At 42.7% G+C, this 12,959-nt stretch overlaps 1 protein-coding gene across 6 annotated transcripts in view; it reads right to left on the minus strand.

Annotated features, from left to right (window-relative positions):
- Window positions 1–214: 214 nt before the first annotated feature.
- RNF152 (ring finger protein 152) overlaps window positions 215–12,959 on the minus strand; it is a 76,455-nt gene continuing 63,710 nt past the window's right edge. For all 6 annotated transcript variants that reach the window (XM_027576460.2, XM_027576455.2, XM_027576457.2 and 3 more), the window contains exon 2: window positions 215–7,944. In XM_027576460.2, the coding sequence (XP_027432261.1) occupies window positions 7,174–7,785 (612 nt within the window). In that variant the 5' untranslated portion in view covers window positions 7,786–7,944 and the 3' untranslated portion in view covers window positions 215–7,173. The remainder of the gene's footprint in view (window positions 7,945–12,959) is intronic.

Raw genomic sequence — 12,959 nt, forward strand, 5'->3', positions numbered from 1 at the left:
GCTTTTACTCATTACACATGCGCTCTTCAGCTTCTTGGAGGAGCCACTTGAAGGTCACCTCCGCTTAAAATTCTTGGCTCGGGAGCTCCCTGTTGCTTTATTACCTAAGTCTATTAAAATTCTTAGAGTAGCTGATGATGAAAATTCCAGGCAATTTTTTTTTTTCTTCATGGAGTGGGAAGAAAAAAAAAAACACAAAAAACCAACGCGTGAGTCTATTTGAAATCGTTTTATGAATTTTAATCATAGCAAATGTGTTTTAACAGTAGTCATAAAATCAACATTACCACATATACAAAGGACAAGACACCAGTTTGGCATACAAAAATACCATATATTAAAATTGGGTTCATTGGAAAAACTCAGGACTTGCTAAGACACCATCTACACCAGAGAGAGCAAGCAAGAATGCTTTTAAGACATTCAGATTTATAAACAGCAGCTTGATATCCCCCTTACAAAGTCAATTATTTGGCAACATTTGAATAATATTTTCTACATGGCCCAGCAGCTCATTTATCTGTAGGGCTATTTGGCCCTTCAAAAGAAAAGCTCCTAAAATAAATAATCCACATAATTGTGAATGAAACACGTCAAGGACTTGAGTTAGCCTCTGAGCAGCATTAATCTAGCCATCTGACTGGAATATTAGTTATCAAGAGGGCCAGGGAACCCACCAGTGGAGCTGGAAGACCGGCAGGAATCCTCCAGAGCAGCCGCATGGCTTATGATGGGGAAGTCTGCACCCACCCCAAGCTGACACCAGCCTCCCCTCCTGCAACTGTCAAGTGAGGCAAACAGGAACACGTGGTGGAATAAAGAAACTATAATAAATGACAACAACCAGGATTGAAAACCAAAATATTCTTGAACGAGTCTTCCCAATAGTATCAACCTACTCAAGTCGGCATACATCCATAGGCACAGGCATTGCATTCCACTGCTAAGAGGGTGTTATTAGAGTTTGTCTGTAATGACTCAGCAACCAACTCTAAAGCAGGCTCTGAGATTGTCTAGCATGTGGACAACCCGGGGGGCCCTCCTTGGATCCTGTCATTGGCCGAGTCCACTCCCTATAGGTCTTCAACTTAAACATCTGGAATTTAATTGTGCTTAAGTTATTCCTAGTCGTCCCTGTGTTTCTTTCTTCAGCTGGTTTCTGCCACGACTGACCTTCAGCTCCTATATACTTTGTTCTCGACCCATGTTCCCACTACAGATTTCTCTCCTTTTCTGCAAGTATTTTCTCACTGTCTTGAGCACATCTATCTATTGCTATAGACCTGAGGCCGCATCTCCACTGCTCCCACAGATCTGTCTCTCAGCCAGAAAAATCAGACCAGGAGTTTCCTGAACCACGGTGTATGATAGTAGCTACTCTGTCCTCCCATGTGAACAGAGATGACACCGACTGAGGTTGATCCTCGCTCCCCTTCCAGGGGACATCTTCCTCCTCTTTTTCCTCCTTCTTACAGCCCATGCTCCTTTACCACCCTCACATTCAATCGTCTCCTTCCAGATTCTCAAAAAGCAAATGTCAAATGAAAAATGGAACATCCCCCTTTGGAAAACTCTTGTTGGAATAACCCAATAACTCACAGGGAGAATACAGAAAACTTTCACACAGGCTACCAGCCCTACAGCCCGTAGTGATGAATTTAGAGCAGTGTTCTAGAAGAACAGGGACTATAAGAGAGCACCCCAGAAAAACAAAGAAAATGCATGCCTTTTCAGACTTCAAGAGACTCCTCTGTACTTTGCCCCAAATATTACTGATTGTCCCTAAAAAGATCATAATATGAATCGTATCAAAAATCTTAGACTAGAATAATAAAGTCCAGCTAACGAGATGAGTGTTTTCAAGCACCACTACATCATAAGTGAAATATACATAGTGGGATACCCCAGGCAGTGAATCCTAAAAAAAAAAAAAAAAAAAAAAATCCCTTGGCCCAACTGTGCAAGTAAACTTGTGCCGAAAAATTGGAGCCATGCTGCAAGAGTTTAGGAATAATGGTATTCCACCCATGATGCCTGAACAGAGCCAAAAAACAAGCCATTTGAAAGACGGAAATTAAATGCCCCACCTGCTTATGTTCTTCGATCATCAATGGCTTTCCAATAAAATGTGTACAGTAGAACCCACCTCTTCAAATGCTTGAGGTCTCAAGGGTTTATTCATCTAGACATTCCCAAAGGTGGTTGGTTTGATATAATGTATGCAGCCCATAGCATTTGTTAAGAAATTAATATCTAAATTCAACATTATATAACCCACAAATTGGAAAATGTGACTAACATTTTGTACTTGATTTTTTAACTCCTGTTACAGGTAAGTCGTGTGTGTGTCTACATGTATGTCTACACCTGTATGTGCAGATACAGATATGTGTATCTATATATAGTGAATCATGTCAGAAAAAAAAAATCAATGGCTTGAATTTCCACTTATTTTTTAGAAGTATTTCATGCTTAATAATATTTAACTGATCTTCATTGCTTTTGAGATAGACTACTACTTTCAACACAGTTACTGAGTTTTCTTGATTACTTCATTCTTCTTTGGAGCTTCTGTTTTGGTAAGGGTTATGTTATAAGTGATATTTTCCTGGGAGTGATGAAAATGGCAAGGAACAGTCTCTCCTTCCAGGTCAAGGATGACAGATCAACTGACTGGTGACACAACTTGTATGGAAACAAAACACTGACTGATTGGCAGCATCATTCTTTTAGGAGAAGATAGAAATTCAAACCTTTTCGATATCACTCCTCTCATACCAATAACCTCTGGACCTCTAAATTCCTCTTAAGTCTAAAGAAAAACTACCATTTTGGCAAAAAAAAAAAAACAACAATAATTTTAAAAGCTAAAAAGGTCACACCCACTGACAAGTTCTAGGAAAAAAAATTCACCAGATTTTGCTAAATTGAGACAAATGCAATGTTTACGTTACATTCAGAAACAATGAAAAGCAGACTAGCCAATTTTGACACAGCACGGGATTTCAAATAAAGCAATGGGAACTCTTCAAATCAAAATCTAGACCATAACAAATACCATACTACCAGGAGAGTCTCATCTTTCTATGAAAATATATCTCCAACTGAAGTTTCTGCTTTCCTTTACTCACTTAAAAAGCAATTTTAGTAACTTTAATAACCCTCCAGTCTTTAAATTCCATGGGCAATGTTTTTTAATGTAAAAAAAAATGTCTTTGTGCAAGGCTGCAAATTTGCGATTTGTTCAGCGATAAGGGATAAAAGGAAAAACCAAATGACAGGTGTCAAATCTCACTCTAAAAACAGTCCCTATGTTGTAGTCTGGTATCTGAAAAAGGATGCCCACATATGCCCACACCCAACACGACGACGAGCCAGCAGACTTCAAGGGCAAACAAAAAACCCTCTATGAACACTGCAAAACATGATTTCTCTTACATTTCACACCTTACTCATGCAGTGATGAAGTCTGGGTAAGATGCTCAAAGTGAAGAGGAATTTCACTAGGGTTTTTTTTCTTTTTTTCTGTAACATTTGTTTTTGGCCATAAGACCCTAAACACAGTTTCATAGTACAGGTCATGCATAGCTTGCAAGTCAAAAGTTTTTACAGCTACTGTCTAACTACTATTTTTGGACAATAGATTCACATACAGCTAATGATCCCAGAAAAGGGGCTTCATAAAGCACTCTTTAAGCTTCACTGACCATTCTTTGGCCCAAAGTATGAAAGTAATAACCCCAAAGGGCAATCAATGAATTTTAATCATCGTACTTGAGATCAAGCCCAGAAAGGATTTTTTTTAGCCAACTGCATGTTACTAAACCACAAACTGTCTTCTTAGCCTTACTCTGTTAACACTCTCATGTTAGATCCTACCGCGCAACCCTCCAGAATTACACGATCCAATATGGTAGCCACCAGCCAAAAGTGAGTGACTATATTTAAATAACTTAAAATGAAATAAAATACAAAATCCAGTTCCTCAGTCGTACTAACCCCGCTTCAACTGCCCACTAGCCAATGGCCACTATATTGGACCGCATAGGTCATAGAACATTTCCATCATTGGAGAAAGATCTATTGAACAGACTAGATCTCAAAGGCTGCACCAGCACATGGATTAACCTTCAAGGGACCTACTTTTAAGTCATGCTAGAGATTGAACTTAATTATGTTCTTAAAGAAAATACCTTTTAGCTTTCTAATCATTACGTATGACTGAAACTGAGAACCCATTTACCTTTTCCTCACAACTTATGCCCCAGGTCATTATACAAAAATTTCCCAAAGACAATGCTTTTTGACAGCATACTCGGTTGGCTCTACTTAACATATTAACCATTCTCTCGCTTATGTCAAGATCGTTAATAAAGATGAAAATTCATGCTTCTTAAAGTTTACTATTTACACAACACTCATTGTCCTTTACATAAGGGCGGGGGGAACCAATGGTTTGCAATTTTAAAAATTCAAATCACATCATTTTTATTAAACGTCTATACTCATCCTTAAATCAACCCTCCTTTCATTTCCGAGAGGTAGATGCTAACTAAAATGGATACATATATATTTAAAAAAAAAACAAAAAACTAAAACACTATTGAGTTAGTAAAGGGAATTCATCTACCCTCCAAAAGACCATAGCCCAATAGAGATATCATCAGGCCTAGGAAGAAGCAAGAGAAACTGTAATGCAGTTCTTGCATCCCTTTTGCTGCAGAATTACAAGGGGCCACATACCTCTGTGGGGCTCCATGGTTGGTTGCTTTCAGCTCTGACTTTCTGTGCTTTCAGTTGTGATTTTTTTTTTCACTGATGTGCAACTGTGAATTCCGGTTGATTGTGTCACTGGACTTTTGTCACACGGGGTAGATGAATTGCTAGTGTCGTGGGGAAATGCCAGAAAAGGCCAGCAGGATGGGATGCCAACTAACATGAAAACATCAAGTCTACAAAAATTCTATCTGCAGGCTGAGATAGGACGCACACAAACACACACACACACACATGTGCACAACTGCACACTTTAACAAGCAATGCACAAATAACTGCAGGCAGAATCCATTTAAACAATATTTCTTAGGTCAGTAAGACGCACGCACAAAATTCTGATTTTGGTGTTACTGTTACCTTAAACTGTAAAGTCAAGAGATTGTTTTTAAGTTACATGGACAATTTTTACTCTACGGCTTTGCACTAAGAAACACAGGGCGCCCTATCGCCACGCACATTAGTGTCTATGTGTAACCTACTTAACACGTAGAACTCCAGGACATACTGCACTACAGGGCCAGTCATTTCATACTGTACATAAACAGATGTAGATATCATTCACAAAATTAACTCAAATATGGCCTGGCTGAAAATTGCAAGGGTCAAGTCCATTTGAAATGTAGCATTCTTCACTTGATCTTAGCCAAAAGGCCGAGAAGCGATTGAAATGTAGCATTCTTAATGGAACATTATCTGTGGGGTTTTTCCTCTGAGAGGAATAGAAATTAGGTCAGACATGCATCACGGCAGCCTGGCAGAGTTTGAGAAATCAACACTAACCCAACAGTATATTATGTTACGTAATAGAGGACAGTATTCAGCTAATATGATACCTAAATTATTAATACCAAATAAATCCTAGATTATTTATTGTATAATGCCCAATAGCTTACACAATAAAATGGCATTTTAACCTAATTTCTACTTTTAGCTCTCAAATACACTTGCTTCATGAATTCCATAAAAGAAATTAGAAGAGAATTGTAAAGCTCACAGCTTTTTCTGAACACACACACATCCAGGCCCAGGAATTTACCACTTAACGCCAGCAGACCTTTCTTCACCAGCATCTGCACATTTAAGAGTATTTGAGAATTTATGAAGAACTGACCCACTTAGATTGGGAACGTGAGTTCTTAGTTTATCTTGTTACTTTTCTCAATAAACATATTTTGAAATACAAGAGATTTTCTCACTTATACCCACAAGAAGAAACTGGAATCCTACAGTTTAACTTTCACAGAGCATCTTTCAAAAAGCAATCATGGACTATTAAAATGTCAGTCCAGGTTTGTCATCGATGAACAACACTCACATCTATTACAATACCTCCAAACTGGGAGAAAAGACAGAATCTTCTGTTACTTTCATTTGTGCCTCACAGAATACAGGACTTGAATACACAGAAGAAGAGCAAATGTTGGAAGTGACGAGTGTGCGACACTTCACTGGGCGGATCCCAGTGCCCAAGAGGTGGCCACCGAGTCAGACCCTGGACTCATTCAGGCCCACAGTCTTACTCCTGGGATTCTTCTGAAAAGATTCAAAACCTGAGGTAAATCAAATGACACACACACGCACGCGCGCGCACACACACATGCACACACACACAAGTACACAATATTTACATTAAAAATTCTTATTTTGTGAGATGGCTTGAGAAAAATTGGCATATAGGGTTCCTGTGGGATTAGGCATTTCTCATTATTACTGTTTATTGCTCCCCTGTTGGGCTTTCAGTTTAATAAACACGTAGCAAGCTCTAATTACAAGGGAAGAAAAATGAAGGTATGTAACAAAACACAACACACTGGAAACACTCGTTCAGACATTTTCTCCAAAAAAAAAAATGACCGTCCCCTTCACTTATTTTAATTTGGGTGCCATTCAAAAAGTATAAAAAGCCTCAGCAACTAAATGAAGACTGGATTTCCATTACAAAGGGGAAAGAAACCAGCACTGCACGTCATCGCTGAAGTTTTACGTGGATTCTCAGGTTTAATTCTACTTGTATACATAAGCATCTCTGTTTTAATCTACCACATTTAGAGATCACATTGTATGCACTTGCACGGTTTAACATCTAAGTAGATTAGGTCTATCTCGTAACATGATTTGGACAAATCATAAATTACAGTCCATTTAATAAATGATTATGAGGATGCATGCAATCGTCCTGGAAGCTGTTGCCACCAACACTCAGAACGACTGGCCCGGTAGCTCGCTGAGACCTCACGTCTGCCCTTCGTGTCTGTCTCCGGTTAATCAAGTGGTAGCCCAGAGGCCATGGCTGGCACCAAATGATCAGCGTCGCCCCCATCTTCTCGCTGCGATCCCATCACCAACACCTGCTCAACCCCGAGTTGGCACCCAAGAGAGACTTCCCTGCAGCCCTGTTCAGCCACAGGAGATCACAGTGAAGCGCTTAGAAATGCAAGACATGTTGTGCAGCACGATGCCCAGCAGGAAGACGAGAACGCAGGCCACCAGGATCACAGTGCACACCCCGGACCAGGTGGAGCTTTTCGCCACGCCCCGCCTGTCTGGCTCCTCCTCCCCCGCCTCCGGGGGCGCCCCGCCCTGCAGAGGTTGCTGCTCTGTGGGGACGGTCACCACGGTGACGGCCTTCTGCTGGCTCCCGGGCAGCAGGCGGCAGCTCATGTCTCCCGGCAGCAGCGCTCGCTCCTTGGAGATGGGCAGGGGCAGCATGTAGCACCCATTGCTGGGAAGTTTGATGAACACTGGGGTGTGCTCGGACGCGTGCGGGATGGCGATGACCGCAAGGACCTCGGGGTCGTCGGGGAGCTGCGACACGGAGAAGCCCGGGGGCAGCTTGGTGATGCCCCGGCACCAGGGGCACCTTACGTCCTTCTGGCTCGTCCTCATCTGCTGGAGGCACACCGAGCAGCATGTGTGTTTGCAATCCAGCAACTTGGGCCTTCGCCGGGGGCTGTAGTAGTTGAAACAGATCTGACATTCCAGCAAGGAATCTTGGGAGAGCGTCTCCATCGTGGCCGTGGCTGTGGCCGGGAAGCAGGAGGGCCAAGGCCAAGGGCAAGGAGCTTGTTCTCAGGGGCTGGCACTCCCACGCCTTCCTTCTTGTCTTTCCAAAGTCGTGAGGTGACCGGGGAGCTCAGGGACATAGAGCATACTCAAGTGTGTTCATTTCTGAAGAAGATAAAAAAAAAATGCAGAAAAGTTAATGATTTCAAACAAGCTGAGATGTCAGCACATCTGCCGGAATTCAAATGTCTTGGCACTGGGTCAAAAACGTAAAAATGTCCCACTCGAGAGAGATTACAGGAGTTCCTTGGGTAATGAATGCCCAGTGGAAGGTAAACGAGTTGTCTCAGGCGGCTTCTTACGGTACTTTGCTCATTTCTAAAGGGAACACCTTCATGGGGGTACACAATGCCCCGTATTTCATAAAGAGGGAGTCTTGATTCTGTTTTGTGTATTTCGGTGGACCCTGGCTTGTTCTTCTAAAATACAAGGGAGAAATGCTCTTGCTTCCAATAAGAGCAACCTCTCCTAGAAGTAAATTTCTTTCCTTAGGCCCTCTGGTCTTCTTTTCCTGACTCTATTTACCCTCCTGTAAGTATTCATCGCCAGATTCAGGCGCAACTTCCCAAATCTAGGGACTCCATGTAACTAGTTCGCTCAATTCCGCTCTCCTAGGAAATTAAAACAATGCTGCCAAAGAAGTGCACACAGGCATGTGTTGTTTTTTTTTTCCACCAAATCACTGAAACAAAGTAATTCTTGTCATTTGGTTTTAAAAGAGACAAAAACTCAAAACAACAGCAACAAAGACGAGCGGCAGCAATGAACCTTCAGGCAGCAGGGTTTGCAAAGGCACACAAGGACCCCTAGTATTTTTCAGTCCGTTCTTTTAATTGCATTACTATTTAGGCTTGCACCAAGTAACGGGACTACAAGCAAATACTATTAACTCACCAGTCAGAATCAAGTATTGTCTAGCAAGAGACTGTCAGAGAAGACTGGCAAGCACTCCCCCACCAGGCAGCCCCCCACCATAAAACAAAGAGTGTCAGCCTCCTGGTGTAAAGGAAGCAAAGTAACTTAGTTCAACTTAACTGGGGTCTGAGGAACCCAGTGTTTCAGTGAAGGCTGCCCAACTCTGTTTCCTATTGAAAGCATCCAAATTACGGGTCTCTGGATGGAGTCACAATGACTCTGGAAAGAACTACCCAACCACTCTTGTAGAAATAATTGCCAGTCATTGAACCCCACCCACTCCCAGAGCCAGGGGATAATAACATGGAAAAGCTCCAGCACGTTTCTTAAAAAGCAAACCTCCTTTTTCTAACTTCCCTTGTGAAATTAAGAATGTACTCCTTGCCAATGATACGATTTGTTAAAAATCAAAATTAGAAATGCAGAAAAAGCATAAAGCAAAAAATAATCACTGGTAAAAATTAACAATGACAGGGGCACCTGGGTGGCGCAGTTGGTTGAGCGGCTGCCTTCAGCTCAGGTCATGATCCCAGGGACCTGGGATCGAGCCCCACATCGGGCTCCTTGCTCAGCAGGGAGCCTGCTTCTCCCTCTCCCTCTGCCTGCCTCTCTGCCTACTTGTGCTCTCTATCTCTGTCAAATAAATAAATAAAATCTTTAAAAAAATGAATAAATAGATATTAAAAAAATAAAAAAAATAAAAATTAACAATGACAGTCAAAAAGAGCAACATAATTGTAAAACATTTTAGCTGTAGTAAGAGCGCCTAGATTAAATTACTGAAAGTCAAATACAGTAATACAGCATTCGGAAAGTTCATATCATAATCAACTACTTATCTAGCTACTAATTCAAGAAATTTTTATTGAATAATTGAAATTTGCTAAGGGTAGAACTCAACTGTTCTCACTGAAAAAAAAAATATATATGAGGTGATGGACGTGTTAATCAGCTAGATTGGGGGGGTCCTTTCACAATGCATATAGCAAATCACCACCATGCACACCTTAAATACCTTACAATTTTGTCAGTTATACCTCAATAAAGCTGAAAAAAAGTAAAAATTCAAGATATCTGTGGAACGTATCAGGTACAAAGCACAATGCTAGCTACTATAGGGCATCAAGATGAATCAGATCCAAATCCTACTCTTAAGCAATTTCAGGTTAGGTAAGAAAGAAAACATGAATAGATTTCCTCTTCCATTCATTTATTCATTCAAATTATTATTGAACATCTGCCGTGCGTCAAGCATTATGGTATTTGTTTTTGTCCCTTGTAACTAAGACCTTGTCACTGCCCACAAGAAACTCCCAGCCTAGCGGTAACCAGTTATGCATGTAAACAGTTGTAATACAAATACAGAGTGATACAAGCCATACAGGAGCCCGAGGAATCAGGGATGGCTCAATGAAAGATCTGGATTATGGAGAGGATTTAAACATGTCAAATCAGGGGGCAGTTTATTTTCAGGTTCAGAAATCATTGAGCAAAGGAAAGAGGGTGAGCAACTACAGCATTATTTCTAGACTCTACCTGTGGCACTAGCTAGAGGATTTTTTTCCTAATACAAGAGTAACTTAAAAATGCCCCCTCTAAGAGTTTTATAGTTTTAGCTTTGATGTTTAGGTCTTTGAAACAGATGCCTTTTTAATTTATTCTTTTTTTAAGATTTTCTTTTTCAGTAATCTCTACACCCACCCAAAGTGGGGCTCAAACTTACAAGCCCGAGATGAAGAGTACAGGCTCCACCAATTGAGACAGCCACGCACCCCCCGATGCCTTTTAAGGAAACAAAATTCTTACAGAACCTGCAAGCACCCTCCCGCTGATCCAGCCGGAGAGCGCAGTCCTGCAGGGAGGGGAGAGGTGAGCATGGCCAGGCACAGACCACACACCGTGGACAGCCTTGAGTGCCAGACCAAGGATGTGGGACTTCCTAGCAGGTGATGGAAAACACCAGAGAGGTTAAGAGTATGAGAATGAGGGGACCCCTGGGTGGCTCAGTCGGCTAAGCATCTGCCTTCCCACCCAGGTCATGATCCTGGTGTCCTGGGATTGAGCCCTGTGTGAGGCTCCCTGCTCAGTGGGGAGTCTGCTTCTCCCTCACCCTCTGCAACCTCCCCATCCCCACCCCCTGCTCATTCTCTCCCTAATAAATAAATAAAATCCTTAAAAAAAAAAAAAGAGCATGAGAATGATTCATTAGGGTAGCCATATTCGGGATAGAATGGAAAGAACCGCTGGGAAGCTATTATGATATTAGACAAGAGGTAACGAATCGTCGAAGGAAAGACTGGCAATCAGGATGAAGAGATGAAAGGTGCCAGGCGGTTCTAGGGAAGCCGAGTGGGATCCGGCAGTGAATTACAATGTGGCTGCACAGTGGGGAGAAGGCACAGAAAGTCTGGAGAGGATAGTGACATCATTAAGAGAAATAGGGATCCCGAGAGAACGACAGTGAGTTCTGCTTGGGCCATATTCCAGTTGAGGTGCTGGGAAGATATACGAAATAAGTTATGCAGGAAGATAGAAAAGAGTCGGACAAAAGCTGAAAGTGTGGGGCTGATATTGTAGAGAAGAGTCAGGTGTGGACCCGGAGACCTACCTAGGTGACAGCCACAGAGAAGAGCTATCAGCCAGAGACAATGGAACAGAACAGAGAGACACCCTCGGGGAGCACACAGCTCCGTCTGATGGAAAGGAAGCACGGAGACAGAAGCAGAAGGAAAGCTATCAACATCTCCCAGCATGCATCCCTGGCAAAAAAAAAAAAAAAAAAAGGCCTGAGCAGCATAAGGGTATGGAGAGGGAACCTTGGGTTTTGGTGGCCAGGAGATCCTTAGTATTTTTAAGAGTGTTTTCAGTGAGCCTCAGGGAGGTGACACAGTAGGCAGGGATGCTAGATGGGAGCACCGGAGCCCCTTCTGAGGTAGTGCAAGACGAAGGGGCAGGACAGTAGCTGAGAGGGCAAGGAATCAAACACTTTGTTTTGAGAACAGAGAAATTTGAGCAAAGAGAAGCAGGGGAGGCAGGAGTGCTCCAAGCTGCGGGGTCTGCTCTTTGCTGTCCAACGCCGTGACCGCCAGCGACAGGTGCAGGCGAAGGGAGCGTGTGGAGCTTAAGAGAGGGGGAAAGCCGACAGACTTCCCCAGTGGGCCAGCAGTTAGGGTAGAACCTTCTAATTTCAGACCCCAGGTACGGAATGTATTCTTTCTTAAAATCCAAAAGCTAAACACAGGGTTTGCTGGTGAATCTTGCAAATGCTCCTCTCTATCCTTAGCGTTAAAGCCCAGGGACAGAGATAAGGCCACAGTGACAGACCACAGGGAGATGTGAATGTGTGTGGATGGGAAGGATTCACTGCTTGGAGCTGTGGAGGCAGAAATGACAGAACTGGGGAGGGGTAAGAGAAAAAGCACAGATTCTTGCAGTTTCATGAATTTGGAGACAGCTTTCCTTAACAATGGTGCTCAGGACTACCACCCTCAAGGAGTGGAGCTGGGACAAAAAATATTTCTTGACACCAGTACGGAAACAGTGACCACCGATTTATTAACCTTCCTTCCTGCCATATTCTTTACCTTACTTCTATATAAAAATGCGGGAAGCAGCTTAGCAGAGGAGGAAGAACAGAGGCTTTGGCCTCAGTGAACTTCGGGTCCAATCCTTGCTCTGTCACCACCAGCTGTGACACTAGAGCGAGTCATTGAACCTCTGGAAGCCTGCGTCTTCACCAGCTAATGAGGAAAAATGGAGCTGTAGCGGAAGTCAAGTGAAGGGCTCAAGGAGCACTGGTGTCATCTCCCTCCCTCCCTCCCGACTCCAGACTCCTTCCTTCCGGTGCTATGTGCCATCTGCCCAGGGAGCTCTCCCTGGCTCTCAAAGAACTGCCATTTTGAACAGCTTGGGAGGAAAAATGCAAGTATTCTCCTTGGCCCTGCCCCAAGACCTGCCACACCACCATTTTTCAACAAAACCAACATGCAATTTTATTCATGAATTTATGTTCCAAGTAATGTTCACTTAATTGGCATTCAGCTCCCTTAAAACTAGATTATACTACTCAATTTCCAACTCTATCCAAGTGAGCCTAGGTCCTAGGATAGAGGCTGAACACCAAAGCAGAATGGGGAAACAGTTCCTATCTTCCACGCTTAGCCACTCAAGCCATTTTGGCAGCAGCATCTCTGATTTATCCGTGG

This window comes from Zalophus californianus, chromosome 14 (assembly GCF_009762305.2).
Source record: "Zalophus californianus isolate mZalCal1 chromosome 14, mZalCal1.pri.v2, whole genome shotgun sequence".
NCBI classification, from domain to species: Eukaryota; Metazoa; Chordata; class Mammalia; order Carnivora; family Otariidae; genus Zalophus; species Zalophus californianus.